Below are 27,593 nucleotides of genomic sequence, written 5' to 3' on the forward strand. Positions count from 1 at the left end.
AATTATTAGCAGTAATGGATAAAATAACACTACCTGCTATAATGAACAAGCCCTAATATTTATAATGGTTCAAAACTGTTTGACTCTATAAAGTAGAAAAAGGATGTTCCTGATTGGCAAGCAGTTCTCCCAGCTCTTCTCCAGAATTCTTGCAAATCTGGACTGCTCCATCATCCATATATGGCTCCCAAGGTTCCCATGCTTGACTACCCCAGGCCCACAGGTGAAGGAAGAGAACACAGAGGTGACCACGTGTGCAGATTTTCTAGGCCAGACCTAGAATCAGCACATGTTGTGTAACCTCAAACTCACTGGGTATGCTCGGTCACATGACCTTGTCTCGCTCCCACAGGGGCTGGGAAATACAGGCAAGCACATGAAGAAGAAATGAGTTTGAGGATGAACCAGCCAGTCTCTGCTATATCAGTCAAATTAAGATTGTATACATGCTCAAGAATCACCATTAATTCCCTTAGAACTTTGTGGGTTTTTTTTTTCTCTTTGGAGACCTAATTTGCCCTGACAGACATTTTAAATATTTCCCCAAACATAATAAAACCACATGGCAAAATTAAAATGCACATATAATTCCATTGAAATGCAAGAGACAGTATCTAGAAATAGAAGACTTAAGTATCAGTTGAGTAGGGACACCTGGGTGGGATGCTCAGTAGGTTGAGCATCAGACTCTTGGTTTTGGCTCAGGTCATGATCCCAGGGCTGTGGAATTGAGCCCTGCATTGGGCTCTGCACTGAGCATGGAGCCTGCTTAGGATTCTCTCCCTCTGCCCTTCTCCCCTACTTATGCACATTCTCTCTCTCACTCTCTCTTTAAAAAAAAAAAAAAAAAGGAGGAGGAGGAGGAAACTGTTGTCTAGTTTAGAAGGAGTTTCTTCTTCACCTGTCAGTAAATTATAAGAGACCAACGAGGATACAAATGTCTACAATAATGTGTGTTCTTAAAGAATACTTTAGTAGTTATTGTTTCTTATATGTTAGCATCTATATTCATAGGGCTTGTAAATTATAAGGAGGAGGAGGAGGAGAAGGAGAAGGAGGAAACTGTTGTCTAGTTTAGAAGGAGTTCCTTCTTCACCTGTCAGTAAATTATAAGAGACCAATGAGGATACAAATGGTCTACAATAATGTGTGTTCTTAAAGAATACTTTAGTAGTTATTGTTTCTTATATGTTAGCATCTATATTCGTAGGGCTTGTCCTCTCTTAATATGTACTACACCTTGCACCATGATCAGATTAATTCACTTGTCTGGAATCACTGAGGCAGTTTTTGATTGGGAAATGAATTCGACACACATAGCTGTGGCTTGATGAACAAGGCAAGTAGACACGTTGCAATTTCTCCTCACGTAGAAAGGAATCTACCCTCCTTCACTAATTGCACTTAACGTAACCACAGGAACTCAAGCTCCATGCACATCAACACTTAGCATCTGCCTTTTCCTTTCATACAATGAGAGAAAATGCATAAATGCATTTGTTGGCAATACTGACAAAGACCGATTTGTGGAATAATTGAAACCTTGATTTCTGTCATTAGCCGGATGTTTACAAAATGCATCTTCCTGTCTACATTCCAGATGTTTCTTCTTATTTTAATAGCTCTTTGTCATGAGTTGTGAATTCTAAATTGTAAAATGTCAAGGGAAAAGACTTTAGTTTGCAAGTTTCATGGGAATGGCATAAACTTGAACTCCCCCAGACCCTGTAATATTTATTTGTAGGCCCTTCCAATCTATTTCCCATAGTAAGCCAGAGGCCTTGATTTACAGCAGAGTCAACACTAAATGAGAAAGCAGACTTCGGTCCATCTCACTGCTTTGGCACATTAAGTAAATGTTTGGCTAAAAGTACTCATGTTAAAATAATCTTTCCCTGAAACTTTTATTTCCCAGGGAACGAGCATTGAATACATCCCAGCCTGGGTCCCTTCAGCTTACTGTGGGAAACCTGAAGCCAGAAGCCATGTATACCTTCCGAGTTGTGGCCTACAATGAGTGGGGACCAGGAGAGAGTTCTCAACCCATCAAAGTGGCCACTCAGCCAGAGTGTGAGTATGAAAATAGAAGGGCACATTTAGAAACTATTTCTCCTTGCTGGCAATATCCTTGAATCCTGTCACAGAAATTTCTTAAGGTAACAAGATGGAAGGAATATTTCTGAAGCAACCCATTAAACTCGAGGATTTTTAAAGGTAAGATAACTTTTTAACCAAATGGCCTCCCCATTTAGGCCATAATGGCAAATTGACAACTGTAAAGGCCTAATCCATCCACGCAATCTACATGTTCACTTCTTAAGTAAGTAACTGACTAACTCTGCCAGCCAGGCCTTTATCATCCACATTGGGTATCGGTCTCCTCCACTGATTTTTTATGGGGTTAGACAAGTTTGTCTATCAAGAATGTACCATCAAAGGTGAAAGAACAACCATATAGGACTTCCAAATACAGGGACTTATCAAATAACTTAAACATGCACTGAATGCCCTTAAGGAGATTCCAAAAGCAAGCCACAGCTCAAGAAATAAAAAGAGATAATCACTATTGGGCAATCTCATGATCCTCTAACTAAAATCACTATATTAAACCACATCTTCACAAAGTAAAACAGTTGAATGTTCTTTGACCATGTTATAATTCACGGATTTCTACTTTTAAAATGGAATAGCTCCAAAGCTATACAGTTGAAGGATGTCAATCTTATAAAATTTTGTCGTTTTTTTTCTATTAAACTTCTAATGTTATTTGGAAAGATTGATTACTGATGAGCAGTTTGCCAGCTTTATCTTGTTAAAATTTTTAAAAATTATAGTCAAAAGTCTAAATGAAATGAATGACTACTTGTAACAAACTACATTATTTAGACACCTAGTTGTATCTACTCCTTTTTCTTTTCATTCATGATACTATTCTGTTTGGGTTCCTGTTCATTTTATTTTTAAAAAAAACCTATGTTTCATTTTAGAATCATCTCACATGCTTTTGGAAGATGGTGAAGTAGAAATTAGAAATCTTTTAATTGATAAATATGAGGAAATAATCTTTGCCTGTCAAATTTTGGTTATTTTAAATTAGCATGTTGATGAAGAGGGAGCAGTAACCCTCTGATATGTAGTGTAGTGCTGGTTTTATGCTCTATACTTGGCAAAATCTACGTTCTTCTTTTTTCTACTCAGACAAGGTCACAAAGACTAAATGTTAAGAAATTGGAATAAAAAATGTGTTAGTGGTTGGAGAGAGGGCTGAACTGTACAAATCTTAGAAATATTTGCCTCATAGAAATAAAATGCCAAACAGCATCTTTAAAGGCATAGTATGTACAGGTATCAGATAATGTTTAGGAAATACAGGCTCCAACACAGAATCCAGAAGCTACAGCAGGGCACTAAGCCACATTCCATGCAGTACGTTAGGTGACATCACTGGTTGTTAGGCCCATAAATGAAGCCAGTTCTATCTCTAAGTATCTGTTCTTGAGAATGTTTTTAGTGTTTGTATTTAAATCACTAAATAATGCCAACTTCCATTTCACAATGTCTATGTTTTAGTCATCAGTTTCTTTATTAACTTATTCTTTATAGATCATATATAAAGAGAATCAATAACTTTTATGAATATATGGTATTTATAATCAACAAAGTTGAATAAAAACAAATTAGGTAATATGTATATATATATATATGTATATATATATATATATGTATATATATATATACATATATATATATATATGTACACACACACATATATATATAATCTTTTTAAATGGTGCATGCCATGTTGTATGCAGACCAACAATTTAAAAACTCATCAGAAACTCTCTAAAGGAAAACCTCATTTAATTTTGTAATGGTAGAACATAAATGTTAAAAGCTTATTTATTTTCAAAAGATCCAATTTCTGTGAATTATCTGAATTCTTTACTTCCTAATCTTAATGGTATCCTAAGAATTTGTTTTAGTGTACATTTCAAGGCTGACTGGCCATGATTATATTATGTTTCTGATAAAAACCATAGGGAGACAGCCTTGTTTTTTTAAGACTGAGCAACATTATTTTTTCTTCTATCAATTCCATTGTTTCTAAGTATCCAACTAAAAATATCAATTTATAGAGTTTTATTTTTAACTTACTTTCTCTTATGCCAACTTTTCAAAGCCAAGGGACAAGAAAGTATTTTTCATTTGACCCTGACTCATTTCATGAAAATACTACTAATGATATAATATTTTCTACCATATTCAATATCATTAATAAAAAGAAAATCAGACAGTGATTATTTGTATCACACATATGGCCTTAGCTTATAAAACAAAAACAGTAACATAATTCAATTTATAAATATGTTTAATGAACATCTGCTATGTTCCTAATACTGTTTCCAGCCATCTGAAGCATGTTAGAAAAGCATATGTGTGTAATGAAATAATAGCACTTATGGATTTCAGAAGATTCTTAAGGAGGCAAATATTCCAAATGTGTAACAATAACAAAACAAAGTAAGGGAACTTGTAGGAAGTTGTTAAGTGAAATATTACCATTTCAATCATGGGTTTGCATGTGGGCTCATTACCTGGGATGGTTGAGGCATAGTGTCTAGTTATTTTTGTATTTTTAAATTACATCATGCCTGCTTCCTCAAGCAAGTGCTGTATTTCAAAGACAGCTGCCTTAGCCCTTTTGTATGTCTTCCATTCCTCCTCATTCAGTAAGTAGTCTGAGAATTTGTGCAGAGGACCTTATGTGTGTGCTGGTTTCAGTAAGCATTTACTTTGCTTAGAAATTAGCATAAATGATGATAAAACTAAATGCCTGACTGAATAAAGTATGTTGCTTGTTAGAACTGTTGTCTGATATAAGTGATCTTTTCCCCAGAAAATGAAATGTAGAATCTTTCTGCTTTGGTAACATGAAGGAGCTTAGAATTTTTTCACCAAGGGCATAATAATGACCTTAGAATTCTAACCATGTGTTGGCCTTTAATAACAGCATCATTATTAAATCACTTCTGTTCTTACTGCTGCATGGAGTAAGAATTCTTTCCTTTATAGGCCGTTGTTTACTTGAATGGGGGTGGGGAGTGACCTGATTCTGTTTTGTTGAGAATTGCCTTAGATAATTCCCCTCTTACTTAGTAGATACATAGATAAGAATAAATCAGGCTAGATAAACAGTACATTCAGAATATCCTTTAGATGTACAAAACAGTTGGCCAACTCCTTCAATTCATTTACATTAAGAATACTGTGTAGCTCACTTGCTGTCTTTATTACAGACATTAGAATAAATAAATTATGTTATCATGACTAATAGGTACTATATGTGTATTTTATCTTCTGTTGTTAACACAAAATGCCATTTTGGCAATTTAAAAATATGTCTAGGATAAGGAACACTTCATCTTCTTCAAGCCTGCTTGATAGTATACCAATTGCTGAGGAAGATGGAACATTCTAGAGATCCTGTGCTTCATTTCCTCTCCTCTCCTCTCTTATTTCTCCTTTGTCTCTCTCTCTCCTTTCCTCCCCTTCTAGCCCCACACCCCCCCCCTCCTCAGCTTATGAGCCTACTGTTATTTTTTTAGAGGAAGTTCAAAGGCTGATTTTATTATTTGGCTAAAATTCAGAATTTAGAGGCAAGGGAGGTGGGTAATTCTATCATTATTACTTTCCCTGACAAAATGATCTCATCTTTTGAAAATGGGCTTCATCTGGGTATGCATTTGGTTGCTCCTTTTATCACTGTTTTTCCAAATATGATGTAGTAATTGTACACTAAAATTACATAGCTTTTATACAAATTGAATTTCAAGTTTTCCATAATATTTGAAAATATTAACTCTATTATGAAAACCATATTCTCAAGGAATAAACACTAATGGAAAATATGTCTGAAATATAAATCAGCCAGCAACTGTTTCTAAAACTGCATACATTTTGTAGTAATCATTTAAAGAGATCAACAGCCCCAGATCCAGTTTATGAAATAATCACCCAGAATAGAAAAGCTTGATTTAAAGGAAGGTTTATGTCCCCTGATTATATCTTCCTTTTGCTAAACCCTTGCTTCTTCCCCCTGCCTTTATGGTGTGTAATTTCTCCACTGTATTATCAGCTGGATTTAAGTCCCTGCCTGCTTAAGACTTGTCTAATCTTTTCATACCACATGTGGAGAGTTTTTGAATTATTATTTGGGGTCCTTTAAGATGCTGTTAAGGCAGTTTAATCGTGAAGAATGTTAAAATGGACCACATACTGGCCTAGGGCTTCAGTTAGAATGGGAAGCCTATTTGCTAGACCACAACCCAATTATCCACAAAACCCTTTTATATTTGAGTTGTGAGTAATATTCTTAGTCCATTATATTTACACTGAAAAGATGAGTGAAATCCACCCCCCCCAGGTTGAGTCACTTTAGAATATATTATCCAGAAGCATAGGCATATTTTCTTTTTTCCCTTCTTCCCTGGATATTCATTCATTTATTGACTCATTCATTCATTCATTCGAATAGGTCTCTACTTGTACAGTTGTTATGAGGGAAATGAGAAATTTCTGAACATCATTTGTTCAATATTAGTACCTGAATCCTAGGGCAAGTTTCTTAATCCTTGAGACCTCAGTTTCCCTAACTATAAATTGAAGATATGGTTTATTCCTCTTCTTTCTAGAAGAAATGTGATAACATATGAGAAGCTCCTGAGTCTTCCCTGGCATCAAGTAGACAGTCAATAGAGAGAAACTCCCTGCCCCTGACAGGATCAAATGGAAACATAATCCCAACTGCCCTGCACTTAACAAACAAAGTGGGACACTCAGTAGGTAATAAAGTTCATATAATACCTTTTTGATAGTTTGGAACTAGCTTGATTACTATACAAATCAGCCATTTATATATTTTATTACTTTTCCCCTAATTATCATCTGCCTATAATTTATCAGGCCATTATAGACTAGGTTGTCATCTCATCTTGCCTAATGTATATCTTTGTATCCCTAACTGAGCTTTGAGGTCTATTATCAGAAAACATACCATCATCCCATTAAATGTGTCACAACATTGCCGTCTTATGAATAACTGGTTACTTAAAATTTGCTGGTAAAATCTGAGCCATACTTATTATATGGCCAAGGTATTAAATTCCAATTATATTTTTACTTCATCATGATTCTGTAAATTAAGAAAATCAAGTAAATCATAGTTCTGTCTAGCTCATTTATGTTATAACTCGAGCTGCTTTTCAATTATTAACTGTACTGCATGTTGATTTGAGTGAATATTTGGGATGACTGTGGTGGCAAAGTTGACCATGAACCAATGAACAATGCATGGTCATGTGCATGACTGTAGGTTAATCATGGAAAGAAATAATGATAAGCATTGACATTCCATCTTTTTTTGGTAGTATACAAATGCTGATGCAATTTAAAAGTCTCTCATTGCAAAACATGCTTTTAGGTTTTACAAATACAAGGTGGGAGACATTAAAGACTTATGGTTTGGCATCCTTAGTGAGAGAAGCCTTAAGGAATCCATTTGTATATAATGGTCAGTTAGGTGAGGTATTATGTCTTTTATAATGACAATTCGAGGTAGGCTTGGAAGGATGGGTTGTTTAATCATACTAGAAGAGTTCAGAGCAAGTGTGAATCACTCTGTAGTTCATTCATTCATTTATTCATTCAATCAAAAATTGTTTTTCATGTTAAGTTCGAGAACTTCACTCTCCAGTACAGTAACTATTAGTCACATGTGTTTATTTAAGTGCATTGGAGTAAAATAAAATTTAAATTCAGACACAGTAGCCATATTTCAGTTGTTAAATAGCACTTAAAACTTACATAAAATTGAGAACTAAAAATTCAGTTCCTCAGCCTAATTAGTCACATTTCAGTGGCTTATATATGACTATTGGCTACTATGTGGGATGGCATAGAGAACATTTCCATTATTGCAAACAATTCTATTGGACACTATCAATCTAGACACTAATTTAGTGCATGAAAATACAAAAGCGAGTCAGACATTGTTCTGACTCTCAAGAACTAGTAGTCTAGTGGCAACCATTTTAAGCAGAACTTTAAAAACATTTAACAGATTAGTGCTCTTTGAATGTTGAAAAGTGAATTATACATTGAATTAATATAAAAGATTTATTTTTCAAAGACCAGAGAATCTAGATTTCAACATCTTCTTCAGTTAGTTACTTAAAGGTCTCTAAATATTTTCTCAGGGTAAAAAATGTAAGTACCTTTAAAGATGAAGGACAAAGATGATGTGTTGCTTGATTCAGCAGTGGGACAGTCTAAGTTCCATTTCCCCAAAGGCTTCTCTTGACTCACTGTTATTCTCTTTTACTCTGAGCATAAAGCATAATTTAAGCTTCTTCCATTGGTGGAATCAAACATTTAGAGAAGTTATCTGCTTGGTGAAAAATTAAACAGAAATTATTATGTATGTATGCTGGTATGTATATATATATGTGTATACACACACATATGTATAGATGTATTAGAGACTATGAAGAAAGAGGACATGGAAATATAATAATAGTAAGACGTTTTGAGGAAGTATGGGTATCCAGTCTGGGATAAAGATGTTTCCCCCCAGAATAGATTGATTTTAGGTTTAATTACATAGTTTGGCTATATACCCTATTAAAAATGAAAGTAGGTTGCTGGCTAAACTGAAGTAGAGCAAAACGGAGCTTGAGCATCTTTAGGGATATTGTCATTATGCTGGCACAGCCAAGTAAAAATCTACTCTAAAGATAAAACAGCTGAGCTGAGTTTTTTTATGGAACTCCTTCAATTATATTTGATTCTGTGGAGAGCTGGTGAACATGACTAGTGAAAAATACAGAAAGAGAGTATGGTGTTTATACGTGTAAATATACCTCATATTTATACATCTGCATTTATACCCTCTCTTGAGAAGCTTTGTTAATCTATGCAGTCTATAAACATTTATTGAGCACCTACCTACCAAGTGTCAAGGCCTCTATAGGTGCTGAGGATAGAAAGTAAAAAAAGATGAACAGAATATTACCAAAAAAGTTAGGGATGAAATTTTTGATGAAAATATATCTGTAAGATACATTGTTCTAAATCATACTGTGAGATCAAATTGTTTCCTCTTTTTTTTAACCTAAAGTTACAGTTACAAGGCATTAGTGTATAAGTACTATATAATTTAACGCATATATATCAGGTTATGGTATTATAACACTTAACATAAAATTATATAACATAATATCATTAGCACAATCACATAGATGCTGTTTAATACACATAATGTTATAGATATAGTGTTCTGGTGTGAAATATTAGTGTAATTTAGAAAGGATCATGTCAAGAAACTTACAGTTGACTTAACCTAATATGATACCTAACCAAAATTAAATCACTTCATTTTTTTATGGATTCTTTTAACCACGGCTGGTATTCTGCCTGCTATAATATATGATAAATCTTACATGCTATACAAAAGGGCAATAATGGGACTATTGTGCTCTAACTCCAATGTTCCTGAATTATATTGTTTTAATACAGATATTATTTCTACTCTGTAGGAAGATATCTAGGCAAAAGAAACCCATAACAGGTCTATTCTATGAAAAACTCTTTTCTTTCTCAGCCCAAACTTTCCACCTTGGGAAGCCTCAAATCATCCCCAGTATAGAAATTGAGTTGGGCCATCATTTCTAATTATGGGATATTTGACAGGTACAAGGGGTTGCCATGGGTTGAAATCGAAAGATTTTAAGGTGATGATATGCAGTTACTGCCTTGGATCGCAGCTGTTAAAACCAGAGTCAGGATGTTGCCGTCAATGCTCAGGAGAAAATGATTGTGAGGTTTTTATCAACTGAAAGTCAAACAGTAGAACTCTGAGCCCATGGTTGCACACGTAAGTTACTAATTACCACCTAATTAAAGCTATAATTGGTGTTCCAAGTTCCAAGTGGAAGAAAAGTGGAAGATGGTTAAGAACAGTGATTCAGAAGTCAGACTGGTTTTGAATTCTGGCTTTTTCATTTACTAGCTAACTGGGGTAAGCTAGTTATGCTAAGGCACAGTTTCCTTGTGTATAAAAGAAAAACATCTTTCAGGAATGTTGTAAATTTAAAAGAGCGTCTATAAAATGGATCACAACAATACATCCTCACATGATTATTCAGAGAATTAAATGAGATGATTAGTGTAAAAGACTTAGCCTGCTCAGAGAAAGACAGATACCATATGGTTTCACTCTTATGTGGATCCTGAGAAACGTAACAGAAACCCATGGGGGAGGGGAAGGAAAAAAAAAAAAAAAAAAAAAAAAGAGGTTAGAGTGGGAGAGAGCCAAAGCATAAGAGACTGTTAAAAACTGAGAACAAACTGAGGGTTGATGGGGGGTGGGAGGGAGGGCAGGGTGGGTGATGGGTATTGAGGAGGGCACCTTTTGGGATGAGCACTGGGTGTTGTATGGAAACCAATTTGACAGTAAATTTCATATATTAAAAAAATAAAAATAAAAAAAAATAAAAAAAAATAAAGTTCCATTTAAAAAAATAAAAAAAATAAAAAAAATAAAAAAAAAAAGACTTAGCCTGCTACCTGGTACTTTGCCAAACCCTCAATAATGGGCGCTCCTCTAATCATGCATTCCTCCATTCTGGATTCTCATTATTCCTCATGTAATCATGTTCCTTAACACTGCACATAATTGGTTAATCTCTATCTCTGTACTTTTCACATGTGTTTGAAATGATCTCCTTTTTCTTTGGGTTATTTCATAAGTCTCTTCTATTTCTATTTTAAGATCTTATGTGGGGCGCCTGGGTGGCTCCGTCGGTTAAGCATCCAACTTCGGCTCAGATCATGATCTCACAGTTCGTGGGTTTGAGCCCCACGTCGGGCTCTGTGCTGACAGCTCAGAGCCTGGAGTCTGCTTCACATTCGGTGTCTCCCTCTCTCTCTTCCCCTTCCCTGCTCATGCTCTGTCTCTCTCTGTCTCAAAAATAAATAAACATTAAAAAAAATAAAAAGATCTTAAGATTTTTAAGAGCAGAGAGCAGAAAGCCGACTCTCACTAAGTCACCACATGGATCAGTCTCTTAGTCTGCATAAGCTCATTTTTCACTCCCCATATTTGTTTGAACCCTATCAGGCCATTCATTTATTCATTCAACAAGTATTCATCTTGTACCTCCAAAGAGCTACCCTGTATTTTCCAGCACTGGGAATTCAGCAGTAAAAAGACAAAGTACTTATCCTCATGGGGTGTTTATTTTAGTGATAGGGATGTACAATAAACCAATAAAAATAAAGCATGCAGAAGAATAAAACAGCTTAAGGGGGTATAGAATGAGGAGAATAGAGGTGATTCTAGAAAGGAAAGTCAGGAAAGCCTTTCTGGAGAAGGGGCATTTAAGGGGATATCTGAATGAATCTGGGGGGAGGGTGCCATCAAAGATCTTGGGTGGAGACATTTGAGCCGAAGAGAGTAGCAAGAGCCAAGGCCCTGGAAAGGAAGCACAAGAAGACCACCATGCTACAGGAGAGTGGAGAGGAGAGAGGGAGAGGGAGAAGTGGAGACAGAGGTCGACAGGTGACTGGGCCAGGCCATGAAAAGCCTTGGAAGCCACAGTAAGGAAGGTAGATTTCATACTCAGTGAAGAGACATATATATAAGAGGGAGTAACATACCCTAATTTTCATATTTAAAGTGAGAGTGAGGAGAATAGAAAGGAGGCTAATGCAGTGGTTTAGTCAAGAGATGTTGGTAGCTCAAGTTTTGGTGTTAGGATTCAAGATACCTTTAGAAGGTAGGGACAAGACTGGCTTCACGGTATGGGATGGAGAAAAGACAGGAGTCCAATTTACCATTAGGTTTTTGGCCTCAGAAGCTAGGTGAATCATGGGGCCTGTTGTTGTAATCAGAAGACTAGGGTGGGAGCTAGCTTGAAGGGTGTGTGGAAAAATCAAGAATTAATTTTTTGACACATTAATTTTAACTGTTAAATTCATTTTCTTTTCTTTTTTTTCTATATTTATTTATTTTGAGAGACAGAGAGAGAGAGAGAGGGAGAGTGAACATAAGCCAGGCAGAGGCAGAGAGAGAGAGGGAGAGAGAGAATCCCAAGCAGGCTCAGCGCAGAGCCTGATGTGGGGCTCAATCACACAAACTGTGAGGTCATGACCTAAGTGGAAATCAAGAGGCCAACGCTTAACCAACTGAGCCACCCAGGTGCCCCAAATCCATTTTATTTTCTAAGCAGACTGTGCTTGAGGAATGTGTCTAATATTTTGAATATAAAAATAAAAGAAAATGTCACATTCTGCTGGGTCGATGGCCAAATGAAATGTGGTGTTTAGCTTCTAATAGTGGAAAAGCTGAACAATTGGAAAAACGTGGAAGAATTCTCCATGTTGTAAACTGTAAAACTTCTGTGCCCAAATGTCCCTAATGAATGCACTACAGAGATATGCACACTGCTGTGCACAGCCGACACTCATAAATTTGTCCATCATAGAGAAGCTTCCTTCCCGGAAAACCTCCCTATAGAACAGTGAAATGTAATTTGATGTGGCTGCTACCAGCAAGAAGTGCCTAAAAGGAGCCTCTGATCTGCAGCCCAGTCTTCCAGCTGCCGAGATTTTCTAAGGAACCTATCCAAAAGGGGCAACTTACTGCCAAAATAAATGTTAGCCCGGAACCAGCTTGTTTTCTGACATGTACTTTGCCTGTGTTCATTAAACAGGAGATTGAATTCTAGTGGGATGTCTGTTCACAAAAGATCCAGAGGTTGAATCACCTGTTCACTCTGAGACTACATAGGAATTTTACCAGCGGAAGCCTGGTTTAGGCCCAAGTGGAGGCCACAGAATTAAGGAGGAATTTGCCTTTTGTCTTCCAACATTTCTTTACCCTTTTCTCTATCTTGAAGGGTCTTCTATCCCTCATTACCTCAGAGTCTAACGTATTTACCCAATGATCTGAAACATAATGTTGAATCCATAGAATAGCTTTGACATGGTGGATCCCAATTTTGGAATTTTGCAAAGAGTAAACTTTGGGATCAGAGAGTTAAGTGACTTAGGGTGGGTCAGCATACTGGTGGCATCAGCAGACCTATGTCTAAACTGCTATGCTTGCAAAAATTGTGTTTACTTTTGTTTGTTTTTGTTTCTGAAAACAGATACAACACTGAACCAAAAGCAAAAGACAGGGGTTCAAGATTGTGGTGTTCTCTATATTCTGCTATATATTTTTGAGGAAGTCAGTTACCTTTTCTAATTCTCAATTTCCTCTCATAAAATAGGGATCATACTGCTTGTATTCACATCCAAGGGCTGCTCTATGAAGTGCAACGCATTAAGCAGTTTAAAACAACAGAAATGTATTCTCTGACAGTTCAGGAGACGAGGAGTCTGAAACAAAGGTGTTAGCAGAGCCACGCTCCCTCTGTAAGCTCTAGAGAAAAATCCTTCTTTGCTGCTTCCTGGTTTCTGGTGGTTTCTGGCAGTCCTTCTCCCGTGTCCACGTCTCTGTGTCTCTTTGCCTCTTTGTATAAGAACACCCATCATATTGGATTTAGAGCATGCCCCAATGCAGTATGACTTCATTTAACTTAACTGATCATATCTGCGAAGGCCTTTCTGGGTATGCATGAATTTTGGGGGATGCCATCCAGTCCAGAACACATGCCCTGCCCTACAAATCACAAAGATTTGTTAGTAAGATTCCAAGTAATCTGCGCAAGGACTAAGCAAACTATGAGGTGTGTATATATACTTTTATTAGTCAAACTACCTTTTTCATTTAAAAAATAATCTCAACCATTGTCCCTCGAGCAGAGAAGTGTTGAGAAACATCCTTCGTTTTCTTAAAAGCATACTTGATATGCCCCTACCTTCTTCCTCTCTCCACAATTCTAACCCTGCCTTGTAGGCTGTAGGACATAGTGCTTTCTGTATATTAAAGACTACAAACTGCTCAGGTGGCCCTAAGGGGACTAACAAGTGAAAGGAATCATCTGGATAACGAAGTTTGCAGAAGCTGTCAGTGAGGACTGTTACTGACACCAACTACACACTTAGATTTCCACGGTTTGATCTTCACTTGATAAAAATCCTATGAGCATTTCTTCCTGAATGTTGATGGGAGCAAGTTGACTCTGATTTTAACAGCTACAACCTAAAGTAGTAATGGTGTGTCATCACCTTGAAACCTTATAAGTTCAGCCCCTAGCAACCCCCTATACCTGTGAAATATCCTGTGAGCAAGAGTTCTGGCCCAACCCAACTCCCAAGGTAGAAATTATAAAATTAAATGTGTCAAAATTAACATTGTCAGAGCCTGGATTTGAATCTAATATAACATTCCTGCCACAATGTGCGTACGTGTATGTGTGTGTGTGTGTGTGTGTGTGTGTGTGTGTGTGTGTGTACAAACTAAGATTAGCCATAATAATTTTAAATAAATAGAAAAAATAGTTAATTGAAAGTTAACTGCATTTTAGCAGTTCTTTAATGAGTTAAGATTCTTTTTACTTCAGAAAAAACAGCCATGACAGGATAATGTTTTAAAAACGTCCTTGGGGCACCTGGGTGGCTCAGTCGGTTAAGCAGCCAACTTTGGCTCAGGTCATGATCTCGCAGTCCGTGAGTTCAAGCCCCGCGTCAGTCTCTGTGCTGACAGCTCAGAGCCTGGAGCCTGTTTCAGATTCTGTGTCTCCCTCTCTCTGACCCTCCCCTGTTCATGCTCTATCTCTCCCTGTCTCAAAAATAAATAAAAACGTTAAAAAAAATAAAAATAAAAACGTCCAACATTATTGTGCTTAAGCCAGTCTGAATGAGTTATGCTAACTCTACTGCTGAGGAACATGCTAGATATATAATTTCTACTTTATGTTATAAATCACTTACTTGATCTTAACCCTTCATCTATGGTCTTTGTTCAAAGTCTTATCCTACAACTTTGCAATGACATAAAAACTATTATTACTTCCATTTTTCAGGGGGGCTAGTTGGCTTGTAGTTCATCCAAGCTCTTCACAAAAATTCTTAATACTCCTAGAAATAACTTGCTGCTACTTCTGGTGGTATGTTTCATCATTTAATATACTATTTAATCACAAATAACAATGTAATAATAGACTTAACATATTACTGACTTAGATTATACCAACAGCTTGATTAATTTTATCACTTTGAATGTGATTTGTTCTATATCCTCTCTGTTATTTAATGTTCTTATAGTAATTTTACCACTGTCTTTGGTAATATTGAATTTTCCCCCATTTCAATGCATGAGTTCTTGAATTAGCCTGGTGGCATTGCCTATATCTGCAACGTTCAGTATGGTAGCTACTAGCCACAAGTGGCTTTTAGCACTTGAACTATGGCTTGCCCAATTTAAGGTGTAAATGTAAAATAAACACACGATGTTAAAGAGTTAGTATGGGAAGAATGTAAAATGTCACAGTAACAAATCTTACATTGATTATATTTTGAAATGATAAAATTTAAGTTTATTGTGTTAAATATATATTATTAAAATTAATTTTACTTACTTGATTTTTACTTTTTTAATGTGGCTTTTTAAAACTACTATGAACATTCATGGCTCACATTTATACTAAACAGTGATGATCTACATGTATACCCTTCTGTCTTACATTCAACCAGGAATAAGCCAAGAAGATCGCCAATCTGGTGTTAAATTGAGTTTGGGAGTTACAAATATAATAGGTAAACTTAACCCTTCTCAAAGAAATAGTAATTAAAGTCTTGCCTTAATAGCATTCATATTTAGTCATCATCTTCCTTATTTTACTCTGCATTTACTAGATATCATAATCAATAGCCTTTGAATGTTTGAGTTGAAGGTATTTTCTTCCTACTGGTCTGACACTTTGTGGCACCAATGCAAATAGAAGCAATGGACTTGGGCTTGGAGAAAGAAAGGAAGCCTTGGATCCAGAGTTGCGCACCAGTGTCCCTGTGTAAAGTCGTCGTCCAACTTCTGTGAGATGATTTACTGCAGTAGTCTATTTGTCTTCCTGCTGCTATCTCTGAGCAAGCCTAAATCTTCCATGTGGTTAATAAACTTCTTATCTTTTGAATACTGAAAATAAAATAAACTTAATCCTCAGGGTGGTTCAGTCAGCAGACCGGGAGCCTTTTAGATGCTTCTTAGAGATAGAGGACAACTAGGTTTTCTGCCCTGTGCGATTATCAATCTTCCCCTTGCATGCATGTATGTGTAAGGGCGTTAAAGGTGCTTCTCAGTGATAAATGTCAGTGGAATCACAAAGTGAATATTAATTTCAGTATTGTCAAGGTCAGATGTGTACCCAAGTTCATTGTTAGTGGATTTTTTATTGTTGCTACTGTTAGGAAAGATATTTTATCTTGGGCTCTTTTTTCAAGAATCAGGGGAAAAGGGGAACAAAATTTCTTAACATGCGTATACATTACTCAGAAAAAAGTGCCTTAGCACAGCTTGATCCATTAACTGGGGTAATTATTTTGAGTGCTTTAAGAAAGATCAAAGTATGGGTTTAGAGGATCTAAGTAAGGTGGGGATAAAACAAACAGATGATCACAAAATCTGGAGACTTGTTGATGTTCCTGAAACGTGGCTAACTATATATAGAAAAAGAAAGACAAAAATCCAGGAGAAATAAATAAAGAAGAAAATAAAAGTCTGTGATTTGAGGCCATTCATTGAAGTAGGGTATGAAATTAATGGCTAGAACCTCAAGAAATTAAAAGAGAAATAAAGATGAAGAAAAGTATTAGGTTATGACTGTCCCTCTGGGGATAAATAAGCCACTGGACATGTCTGTATGTAGTGAATTACCTCAGACCCAACAGTGGGTAGCAGTGCTGTGATATTCACCTGCTAATACACCCATACCCGCACACCTGCCGGGTCTAGTTTTAGTGGAGTATTGACTGTCTTAGTGAACAACACCAGAAACACTCAGCAGTGCAAGTCAGAAATACAGGAGTCATTCTTGGTGCTTCCATCCTCCTCACTGCCCTACCTCTGATACCTCAAATGCTGCTGATTTTATCTTCCATGTATCTCTTGAATCCCTGCCCACTGCCATTGTTCTTATTCCAGCTATTAACAACTGTCTTAGCTACTATGGAATATTCTCCCAACTGGTCTCCTAACCTACATTCACCGCCTTCAATTCACTCATTATGTAACTAACAAAATACAACATGCTTAAACTCATCAATTCCTTATCAGGGGCTCCTGGGTTGCTTAGTTGGTTGAGTGGCTGACTTCAGCTCCAGTCATGATCTCACGGTTCGTGAGTTTGAGCCCCGCATGGGGCTCTGTGCTGACAGCTCAGAGCCTGGAGCCTGCTTCGGATTCTGTGTCTCCCTCTCTCTCTGCACCTCCCCCCCACACACACACTCACGTTCTCTCTCTCTCTCTCTCTCTCTCTCTTAAAAATAAATAAACATTTAAAAAGAATAAAAGATCAAAATCATTCCAAGGCCTTTAAGACCCAGTATGGTCTTGCCCTGGCAACCTCTCCCACCTCATCTGAATCCCTCATCTCTTGGCTCCTTGTGTCCTGCCATCTTAGACTATAAGTTCTATGGAAGTTTTCATTGTTTGCCCCACCAATTCTCCCAAAGCCTGGTACACTGTAAAAACTTAATTAATATTTATTGAGCATAAATATTGTGTGCCAGATGCTGTTCATAAATTGTTTATTATGAATCTCCACAACAAACCCATGGGGTAGGTATTAGTATTAACCCCATTTTTAAGATAAGAAAAATTAAACTCATAGGTACTAAGTAGCATGAGCTGGCCACATAGCCTGAGCAATGGTACTGGATTTGAACGCAGAGTCTCTCATTCTGGAGCCCATATTCTTTACCATTAGTCTCTCTCACCAAAGCTTATTAGATGGGATCTGTTTTTTGGCATTTTCTGCCTCAAAGAGAAGCCCAGATCTCCCATTTCTGTGAAAACTATGTGTTAGGAGAATAAAGTTCGAAATTTCTTCTTTAACTTATGGTCCCTCCCAAAAGAACCAGTTTACCCAAGGCAGTTCCTTATCTTTTAAAGCCTGGAAATAGATAAACAATAAATTTCTTTCCCAAAGAGATAGTATCTTTTTAAGATAGGATCTTTTTGTCATAATGTGGAAAAACCTACTCACTTGAGGATCTGAAAAAGATTGCCACTTCCTTCTTCTCTAATAAATGGCAGCAGGGGTCTTTTATAAAAGCAATCTATACAAGTCATTTATTGCTCTATTAAAACTACAAACATCAAATATTGATTCTTCCCATACTGACCATAACACAAAGCAACTCTGAGAAAGGTTGCTGGGATTTAGTTACATTATCACCATGGGAAACACTCCGGGTTGCACATAAGCTGAAGACACCTGCTTCTCTGATGCATATCTATTTATAGAGAACTGACATTTTTGTGTGCAGAAATACAATCCTGAAGTATATGTGAGCCACAAATAAGTGTGAAACAAGCAAGAGGTCTGTGCATGCCCTTGCTGGGAATTTCTGCTTGCAGATCTTCCGTAAGAATTAAACATAAACGTATGATCTACATAAGAACAGTAAAAATAAGTCTATGTGGAGTATTTATAAGGAAGATGAAAGGCTTAACTTCTATGTGTTATTATGACAAGGCAGGCAAACCTCCACTCTTTTGGCCACATTTGGTTTGTAAATGTAGTCCTAATTCAGGGCTCCTGCTGTACACATCCCAAGCAGGCTCCATGCTCAGTGCAGAGCCTGATGCGGGGCTGGATCCCATGACCCTGGGATCCATGACCTGAGCAGAAATCAAGAGTTGGATGCCCAACTGACTGAGCCACCCGGTTGCCCCCAACAATCTTGAGAATTAAGAAGATCAAATACTCGTTCGTCCAACTGTCTGTTGAGGGAACCAAACTATGGAATAGTTTAGAGGACTTGAGTCCAGATAGCAATATCATCTACCATGTTATTTGGAACACTTGCTTCTCTATATAGCCTCATATAATCCTGGCAATAGCCCTGTTGTGTAGAAATGTTGTGTAGAAAATGATGTGCAGGGTGTTTAAATAATTTGGCCTAAGCATACAGTGTTATGGAATGGCGGGAGGGGAGGGGAGTTGATCAAGGATTCAGAATTAAGGTGCTTTATTTCCATTTGTGGTATTTTCTTTTTCACTAGTTATCTCAGAGCTAGTTTTCACCTTTCCATTATTTCTGTCTAGAATTTCTTAAAAGTTCCTGGCAATTTCTTGGAATATTCACCTGTTTTGTTTTGTTTTTTCTTTTCTGAATACTTATTCCCACACTGAAGTTTTAGTGTGGGGATCTTCAAATAAAATGGATGAATTTTTTAACTTTCATCAAGTATCTTGAAACACACCATATTTTTAAAAAACTGGTAGAATATTATTTGATTTGTGGATAATGCTAGCAAAATAGAAAAACAAGTGAATAATTGAAAATTCTATGCTTCTGGTTGTTTCCTCAATATGAGATCAGTGGTGCCATCTTTAATTTAGTTTATTTTGGAATTCTTCTCATTATCTTTACTTAGAGGCCTCACTGTTGGAAGCCTTCCCCAAGCTATATGGTTCTTCTCTCTTTACCAGCTTGTAAATTCTATTCTGAAAAAGCTAATTTCAAGGCCATTACCCATCAAACTCATTTTTGCTGACTCATCAGATTCTTTCTTCACACCTGAACTTCCTTGTCCTTTTTCCATCAGTTCATCTCTTAATTGTTCTTCCAGAAATATTCTTGACCAAATTACCATAACCATTTCTGATTATAATTTCTAGAATTCTTATATAATTCATTGTCTGCCCAGAGAGGTTTTAATCTTGGTTATATGTGGTCTGTTGTTCACATCTAGGTGTTTCCTGTGTGTGTGTTTTCTCTGTCCTACTAAATTCCTTGAAAATTTCTATCATAATAAAATATTTCATAATACTAGAGGCAGCACTCTATCCTAAACACATAAAACCTATGAATAGACTTTAAAACCAGCTGGTACTTTTATCTAAAATGAAATGTAACATAATGGAAAGTAACCCAACCCAAGCTATTCTGAAAAAAATTATAAGGGAGGAGAAAAATGTATGATTGAATTTATATTACATCTAGCCTTCAGTAACATGGAAACTTAAACACATTTGGCTAAAAACTTAGGTTTTTAGTTTCAATGTTTGGTATCTTTCAGGCAACTTTTCTAGATCATAAAAACAATTGCTTTTGACATTACTTAGAAACCTCCAGTTTAAATGGTTTGAGAACTTAGGTTTGAGACCTCAGTTGTGCCATCAGGAATCTACATTTTCCACTACACTTTACATTTCTACGCATTGCCTGTTTTCTAAAGTGAAGTTCAAAATACTTGGCATACTTCACCAAGGCTATTACTACTTGACTATGTCAAGGAAAAGCCTGAGCTACCCCACTGAAAAGACCTTATCTTGAAGTCAATTTCTGAAATCACTTTTGTTATCAAACTGCTTCTAGTTCTAGGATGAATCACAAGATTACTTTCAGTACTATTTTTTTTTTTTCAGAGAGAACCATTAAAGTTTTTTCTACTACACTGTCAGAAACATCCATCATTTAATATGTTAGCATATATGTGTATACATGTGTATATATATAAGGAATATGTAAATCATATATATCACATGTTATATGTGTGCATAGATATCTACATATATTTCTCTATATACACACAATGACATAGTTGAGTATATTGTGACTTAGCAGATACCACCTATTAAAACCCTAAATAAAATGCTCAGGTAATAACCACTTCCTCTAACCAAGTCTAGTCAGACTTCTGTGGTTTTGTAATAGAAACCTACCCCATAGTTTGTGCTTCCTTCTTGCCAAATTACTGTCATATCTCCTAACTATGGATAGTTCAGTCAAGAAGGGGTTTCATTATGTTAATAATTACATTGCCTGCAGGCTTTTTGATGTTGCATTCCCCATACAAAATAGAAACAGATTTCATAGAAATATCATTAAAGCTGTTAACTACAGGAGGAAAAAAAATCAAAGAGGCAATCAAAGCATGCACTTTATTATCAATAAATGCAAATTGTTTCAGAAATGACTTGCATTTGAAACAAGTTCAGTGAGATTGGCAATGGAAGCCGCTGCTTAAATAAGAGCATTATGGTCTAAATCCATTTAGATCACTACAGACAATTACTTAGATCTTTTGCTGCCCATTTTAAACAATGAACTCAAGAATCATTTTTAAATTAGCAAATGAATAAGCAAATCAGGCTCAGAATTTTGGCCTGAATTGAGGACATGTGAATGATAGGTCATTATCTGAATGATAACATGTGATTTTTTTTCAAATGCACTAGTACTTTAGTTCTTAAGAAAAAAAGAGGTTTGGTAGCTGTTAAATTGATGATTTAGGAAGAGTAGGACACATTGTACTATACAGTCATTTTGAAAATACTTTAAATATTCAAATGTTCAACTACATGTTCTCTGACACTAACATTTGTCTTCATTTTGGACTTCCAGCTGAGAAACATCAGTATAATGATGATGAGACATCAGCCTCATTCAGTATTATGAAGACAGTGGCATGTCTTGATCCTTCTAAAGCTTTTTCTATGAAAATCTTATATTTACATTCTTTTTTAGAAGGGATTATTTAAACTCCCAAAATATTTTTAGAACCTTATAGTTGATAAATCATAATTTAGATTTTAGTCTGATTAATGCAAATATCAAATTACATATAGTAAAGAGAAGTCAGAAAGGTAGACGGGTAGATAGATTTTGGAATATAAACAGCAAGAAAAAAAGAAGAAAAAGAAAACCAGAGTGTTAATTCATATATGCTATGTAACTTCTTGATCAGCAAAAGCTCTAACATCTTGTAAAACCTAAAATATTTGACAAATTAAACCAGATTGATTCAAATGCCTTTAAATTGCCCATGATTTGGAAAATGAGATGGACAGTCTATTTCGTAAATATTTTTCAGCTTTAGAATTTTATTAAAAGTTGAAGATGTCTTTTCAAAGTAAAATTATTGCTATATTTCCCATCAGAAAGTAATTCATAATCATTACAAATGAGTTAATAATAAAGAACCATTGGTTTTCAAAGCCAAAAGAAACAAGAGATATCTGTTCCATTATCTGATCCATTGGGAGCTACTTCTTGGGGAATCATAGATCCTAATGATGGAAACTTATGGACCCTACACCTAAAAAATGTACATGGTACATTCTTGAAAGTGTACATACACTTTCAAGCACTCTATGGACTCCTTGATGCCAATGACTGATCTTTATCATAAGTAGAGTAGGGACAAGAAACTATACCCCCATCTTAACAAACTATAGCTCATTAAACTGATACTTTCTCCACTCTTTCTCTCTCTCTCTCTCTCTCTCTCTCTCTCTCTCTCTCTCTCTCTCTCCTCCCTTCTCACTCGCTTGTGTGCATGCACACACAGTCTCTCACATACAGTACAAACACACATCCTGTCTTCAATATGATTATATATGATAAATGATGTATTAAGATTCAGCTAACTTTTATGTGCCATTTTGGGGGTTAATATCCAATAATATCTCATGATAGAGTTCTCTGTTATGCTATAAATCTATCTATATAGTCAGCAATTACAGTCCCCAGTGCAAATAGTGACATGTAATATATATCATTTTACTCCAACATAAGTATTTAATTTGTTCTTAGGTACAGGTGTTATAATGAATTTCTACTGGAATGCAATATTGAAATTTAAAAAGGTGGTTGGTTAAGCTGACATTGATTGATGAGTTACTTGCATAGATTATGCATCTATTCTGAAATCTTGCCATTCTTTGAAGAAATAGGTAGCTCGAATAGAGATGAAGAGAAATTAGATGCATTTTGCCACAAAATTATTGTCCAACTGAGGGGATCAGTGAGGATTATTAAAGACATCTTGGAAATGATGAGCAGTTAAGGCCATTAAGTTTCTTGACTGACATGCTAAAACGTAATGAAATGGAAGGCTGAAGCTGTTAACAGTATTGATTTCTCATATAATTCCCATTGTTGAACATTTTTGTCTCTCTTTTTCTCTTTCTCTCCTTCTAATATTTATATAATAAATCACATATGTAAAACCAGGTAAGCTATGCTTAAATATATAGATACAGACCTGAATAAATACACAAATTTGTGTGGATGTACAAAAATGTGTACATCCACAATTAACATAAACACAGTATATTATCCACAGACCTATGTTTGGGCTGTAATTCAAAAGGAAAATATCAGGGAATTCACAAATTTGAATTTATAGCACTGTTGTGAAGAAAAGTAAGCGTTTAATAGCTTATGTGAAACAGTCTTGACACTAGCCAGGAATGTTGTAAAGAAAAATATCCCATATGCAAGCAGTGTTTTGGTCTGATGATATGATTAATATATCATTTGCTAGTACTTTTTTTGATGTTTTGATGTTATATTTACTTGGAACAATAACAACATTATGGTATTTTAATTTTAATATATGATAATGTTAAAGAACAATGCAATCAGATCATAAAATAAATTCTATTTTAAAACATAAAGTTAGGGGCACTTGGATGGCTCAGTCAGTTAAGCATCGGACTCTTGTTTTCTGCTTAGGTTATGATCCCAGGGTCATGGGATTGAGCCCTGCGTTGGGCTCCGTGCTGAGTATGAAGCCTGCTTAAGATTCTGTCTCTCTCCCTCTGCCCATTTCCCCTCCTCATGCTCTCTAAATAAATAAATAAGTAAAAAAATTAAAAACACACAACAACAACAAAAATTCACAAGTTAAAGTAGCAAACAGTTTGGTACTAAGATGCAATCCTTGGAAGTAGAAAGTGGAAGTAGACAAGTGGAAACTTTATAAAAACAAAGAGAATGTTATCATTTGGCTGGAATTGGTGAAAACATATACTCTTGTTTGTGCATGCTTACACTAAATGCTCTGAATGCTCTTTTTTACTTCCTGTGTCTATTATCTCTGTTTAAAATTCTCCTGGAATCCCAAGCACATGTTTTTCCCTGATACTGTCTGATGACCAATAGGAAGGGAGAATAATTCAGTTGGTGAGCAGACAATCAGAGTAGGCACTACCAGTGAGAACTGACCAAATTTTGGTACTTAACCACCTGATGGTGTCCTGTAGGTAACCATATTATATATGCATATAAACAAATTACACAGTGGGCAAAGTGTACCTAGGTTCACATGCATACAACAAACATAAATATACCAACCTTAGTTCTTACCAAGTATGTTAGAAAAACACTGTTTTCTGATCACTTGTAGTAACAATCCTGAATTAACAAAATCAAATGAGTTAGACTGTTAGAGTAGCTGTTTTTATTTTAGGCTTGCTATTGAGGGTTACATTTGGTAATTGTGTATAAAGTCATTCATTTGACACACACTTATTGAATATGTTGTATATGCCTAACATTGTGCATATCCCCGTGAAAAAGACAACTGCTATTATTATTTGGAAACCTAAGGGGAGAGTTTTGACCATTCTCCTGACCAGGAACCTAGACGCTAAGCAGCCCTTGGTGGGCTCAGCAGGGGAGGAGTGTGGCCTATTGGTAGCTTTTGTGGGGATGCTGCCTGGAGCTGTGGACATCCATGTAGCCTGTCTATTCTCCTCACAATGCCTGATGAAAGTGGCTATGAGGTTGTCATATCTGATTGTGACATACTCAAAGAGTCTAGTCTGCCAGGCTGTTCACTCCCACCCCCATTATGCTAGGTGGCACCCTCAGCTTAGCCTTCCAGATTCACAGGTGTCTGGCTCTTCTTCCCATTACCCCTTTGTATTCCAGTGGAACAGAAGAGCGGAAACTTCCCAAACATTGCCTTCCCTTCCTTTCTCCAAGAAAGGGAAACCCACTCATCTCCTGAGCCTTTTGGAGATGGGAAACTTTCCTTGAAGGTAACATCTCACAGCAGGAGTAATAGCTCCCAACATCCCAATGGATGTTGGCCATTTTTAAATCTTAGTCTTGGATTCCATAGTGAGCCATTTTTTTTTAATAGGTAATGCCTTTTCAGTTTAGCCATAGGAGACCAAGAAGAGATACATTCAGTTAAAACTTTATACATCACTGGGCCACAGGGATATATGCTCTATGAAATTTCAAAATCCTGGTTATGTCACATTTAACATATAACTTAAGCAGATCACTCAGTCTCAATTCTTTCTTTTGCTCTTTCTTTGTCTTTCTTCTTTAGAAAAATAATAGATTCCAAATCAGAAAACCTTCCTTCTAGAAATGTTTACATTGTCATTGTGAATATATCAGTAATCATAGAAGCATGCAAATTCTAGTGGTTTTTTTTGTCACTGTTCTTTAAAACATCCTATTTTGAAAATCCAGTTGAACAATGTCAGTGAGCAATTTTTTTTTCTTTTTTCCCCCCATGAAACAAAATGTCTGGGTCAACATAATACAGTTCTAATTCTATCAATGTGAACTTTGTTCAGTATTATCTACTGAAGTCTTCTTTGTGTAATAGGGAATTTTTCATAGAAAAACTACCCCTTCCTGGAAGAGTACCAAGATGAAGGCACTCTCATAAAGTGTCTGTCAGAATACAACTCTTTGGAAGCCAGAATCTTCCCTATGGAAGAAAGGACATAAAAGAGGAATGGAGAGGACAAAAACAAACTCTGGAGAGATGGATTAGAATGGGAGGCATCTCTGTCAAGTCATGAAAAATGCACCTGTGTACCTATATATTTAAGTATATATATATATATATATATATATATATATATATATATATATATATATGTGTGTGTGTGTGTGTGTGTGTGTGTGTGTGTGTGTGTGTGAATGCATTTGTGTATGCATAAGTATATATACATTCTTGTTTCTCATTCACCAGAAGGATCTAGCAGTAAGACAACTAAGCAGCAGTGAACAGAGCTGACATCCAGATCTTTGTCTTGAATACCATTCCCCACTAAAAGGAATGAGAAATATTTAGAGACAGGTTTGATTCCAGAACTGAGGCAGGACCAAGATGAGCCTGGAATATATTATGCCAGGAAGACAAAAAGTTCTTCAATAAATGATATGTCATATTACAAGGACAGAGGACCAACTTAAAGAGGACCCCACTGGCCAGATTTGAACTTGACAATTTGAACACCAAAATGTCTTTAAGACAATTATGAATTATAGACCATAAAAAATAGAAATCCATGTGCCCATACCAATAAGAGATAACATAAATAGACATATGGGTTCTTGCTTATAATAGAATGTAGTATGCCAAGTGGCTAATTTGGAGGAAGTGCTTGAATAGAAAACAAAACAAAACAAAACATTTTGTAACCACCATGCTAAAAATTGTTATATCAAAACTATTAATAGATGCTAATTCTAAGAGAATTTGATAAATAGCATGATATTTATATGGTCCTGACATAGTATCTCCCCACAAATTGCTTATTGGCTATAAGCAATGGAGAGGGGCTTGTGGTGGGGGGATACAGAGGGACCAGTTAATGCTACAGTGGAGAAATCTGGCAGCACCTTGACCAGGTATTCAGAACTAACATAACCAACCATGGAGAGAAAGAGGTCTTATGCCTCTGGACATGATGCCCTGAGGTATAGACATCACTCGTGTCTCATTTGGGTCTGGAATGCATAACCTAAATCCAACATGAAGAAACAAAAACAAAACCCAAATAAAGAATATTCTATGAATTTAAAAAAGGGTTAGGGGCACCTGGGTGGCTCAGTCAGTTAAGCCTCTGACTTCGGCTCAGGTCATGATCTCACAGTCTGTGAGTTCAAGCCCCAAGTCGGGATCTGCTGACAGCTCAGAGCCTGGAGCCTGCTTTGGATTCTGTGTGTGTCTCTCTCTCTGCCCCTCCCCTACTCACACTGTGTTTCTCCCTGTCTCTCAAAAATGAATAAATGTTAAAAAAATTGTTTTTAATAAAAAAATTAATTAATTTAAAAAAAGGGGTATAACCTTCAAAAGTATAAATGACCTAAAAGATAAAGATGGATTTTGGAACTGTTTCAGCTTAAAGCCAGCTAAAGAGGTTATGGCACTGAAATGCAAACTTGACCCTAGACTGGATCCTGAACTGGAGAAGGAAATGCTATATAAGTTACATTATTGAGTCAGTTGACACAATTGGAATGCAGATGAAGATTAAAGTGTTGTATTAATATGAAATGTACTGAAGTTAATATTATTTATGTACAAATTAATGCTTAGGAAATATGCACTAAAATATTTGGGAGTAAAGAGCTATGGTGTGTGTAACAATGGATTCAGATTCTCTGTCTGCCTCTGTCTCTTTCTATACAATAAATATGTAATATATATGTATATAGGGAGAAAGAGTATATATACATATATGTGTGTATATATATATATATATATATATATATAAGTGTATATGTATGTATGTATATATGTACATACATATGTATATATGTGTATCTCTTTTGGTAAAGAGATATGTATATATGTGTATCTCTTTTGTATGTATGTATAT

At 36.0% G+C, this 27,593-nt stretch overlaps 1 protein-coding gene across 4 annotated transcripts in view; it reads left to right on the forward strand.

Annotated features, from left to right (window-relative positions):
* The window catches only part of DCC (DCC netrin 1 receptor), a 1,128,596-nt gene that overhangs the window by 809,273 nt on the left and 291,730 nt on the right, over nucleotides 1-27,593 (forward strand). For all 4 annotated transcript variants that reach the window (XM_053902733.1, XM_019464025.2, XM_019464024.2 and 1 more), the window contains exon 9: nucleotides 1,916-2,070. In XM_053902733.1, coding sequence (XP_053758708.1) covers nucleotides 1,916-2,070 — 155 coding nt within the window. The remainder of the gene's footprint in view (nucleotides 1-1,915; nucleotides 2,071-27,593) is intronic.

This window comes from Panthera pardus, unplaced genomic scaffold, assembly GCF_024362965.1.
Source record: "Panthera pardus isolate Hobbes unplaced genomic scaffold, ASM2436296v1 HiC_scaffold_15, whole genome shotgun sequence".
In the NCBI taxonomy this organism is placed as follows: Eukaryota; Metazoa; Chordata; class Mammalia; order Carnivora; family Felidae; genus Panthera; species Panthera pardus.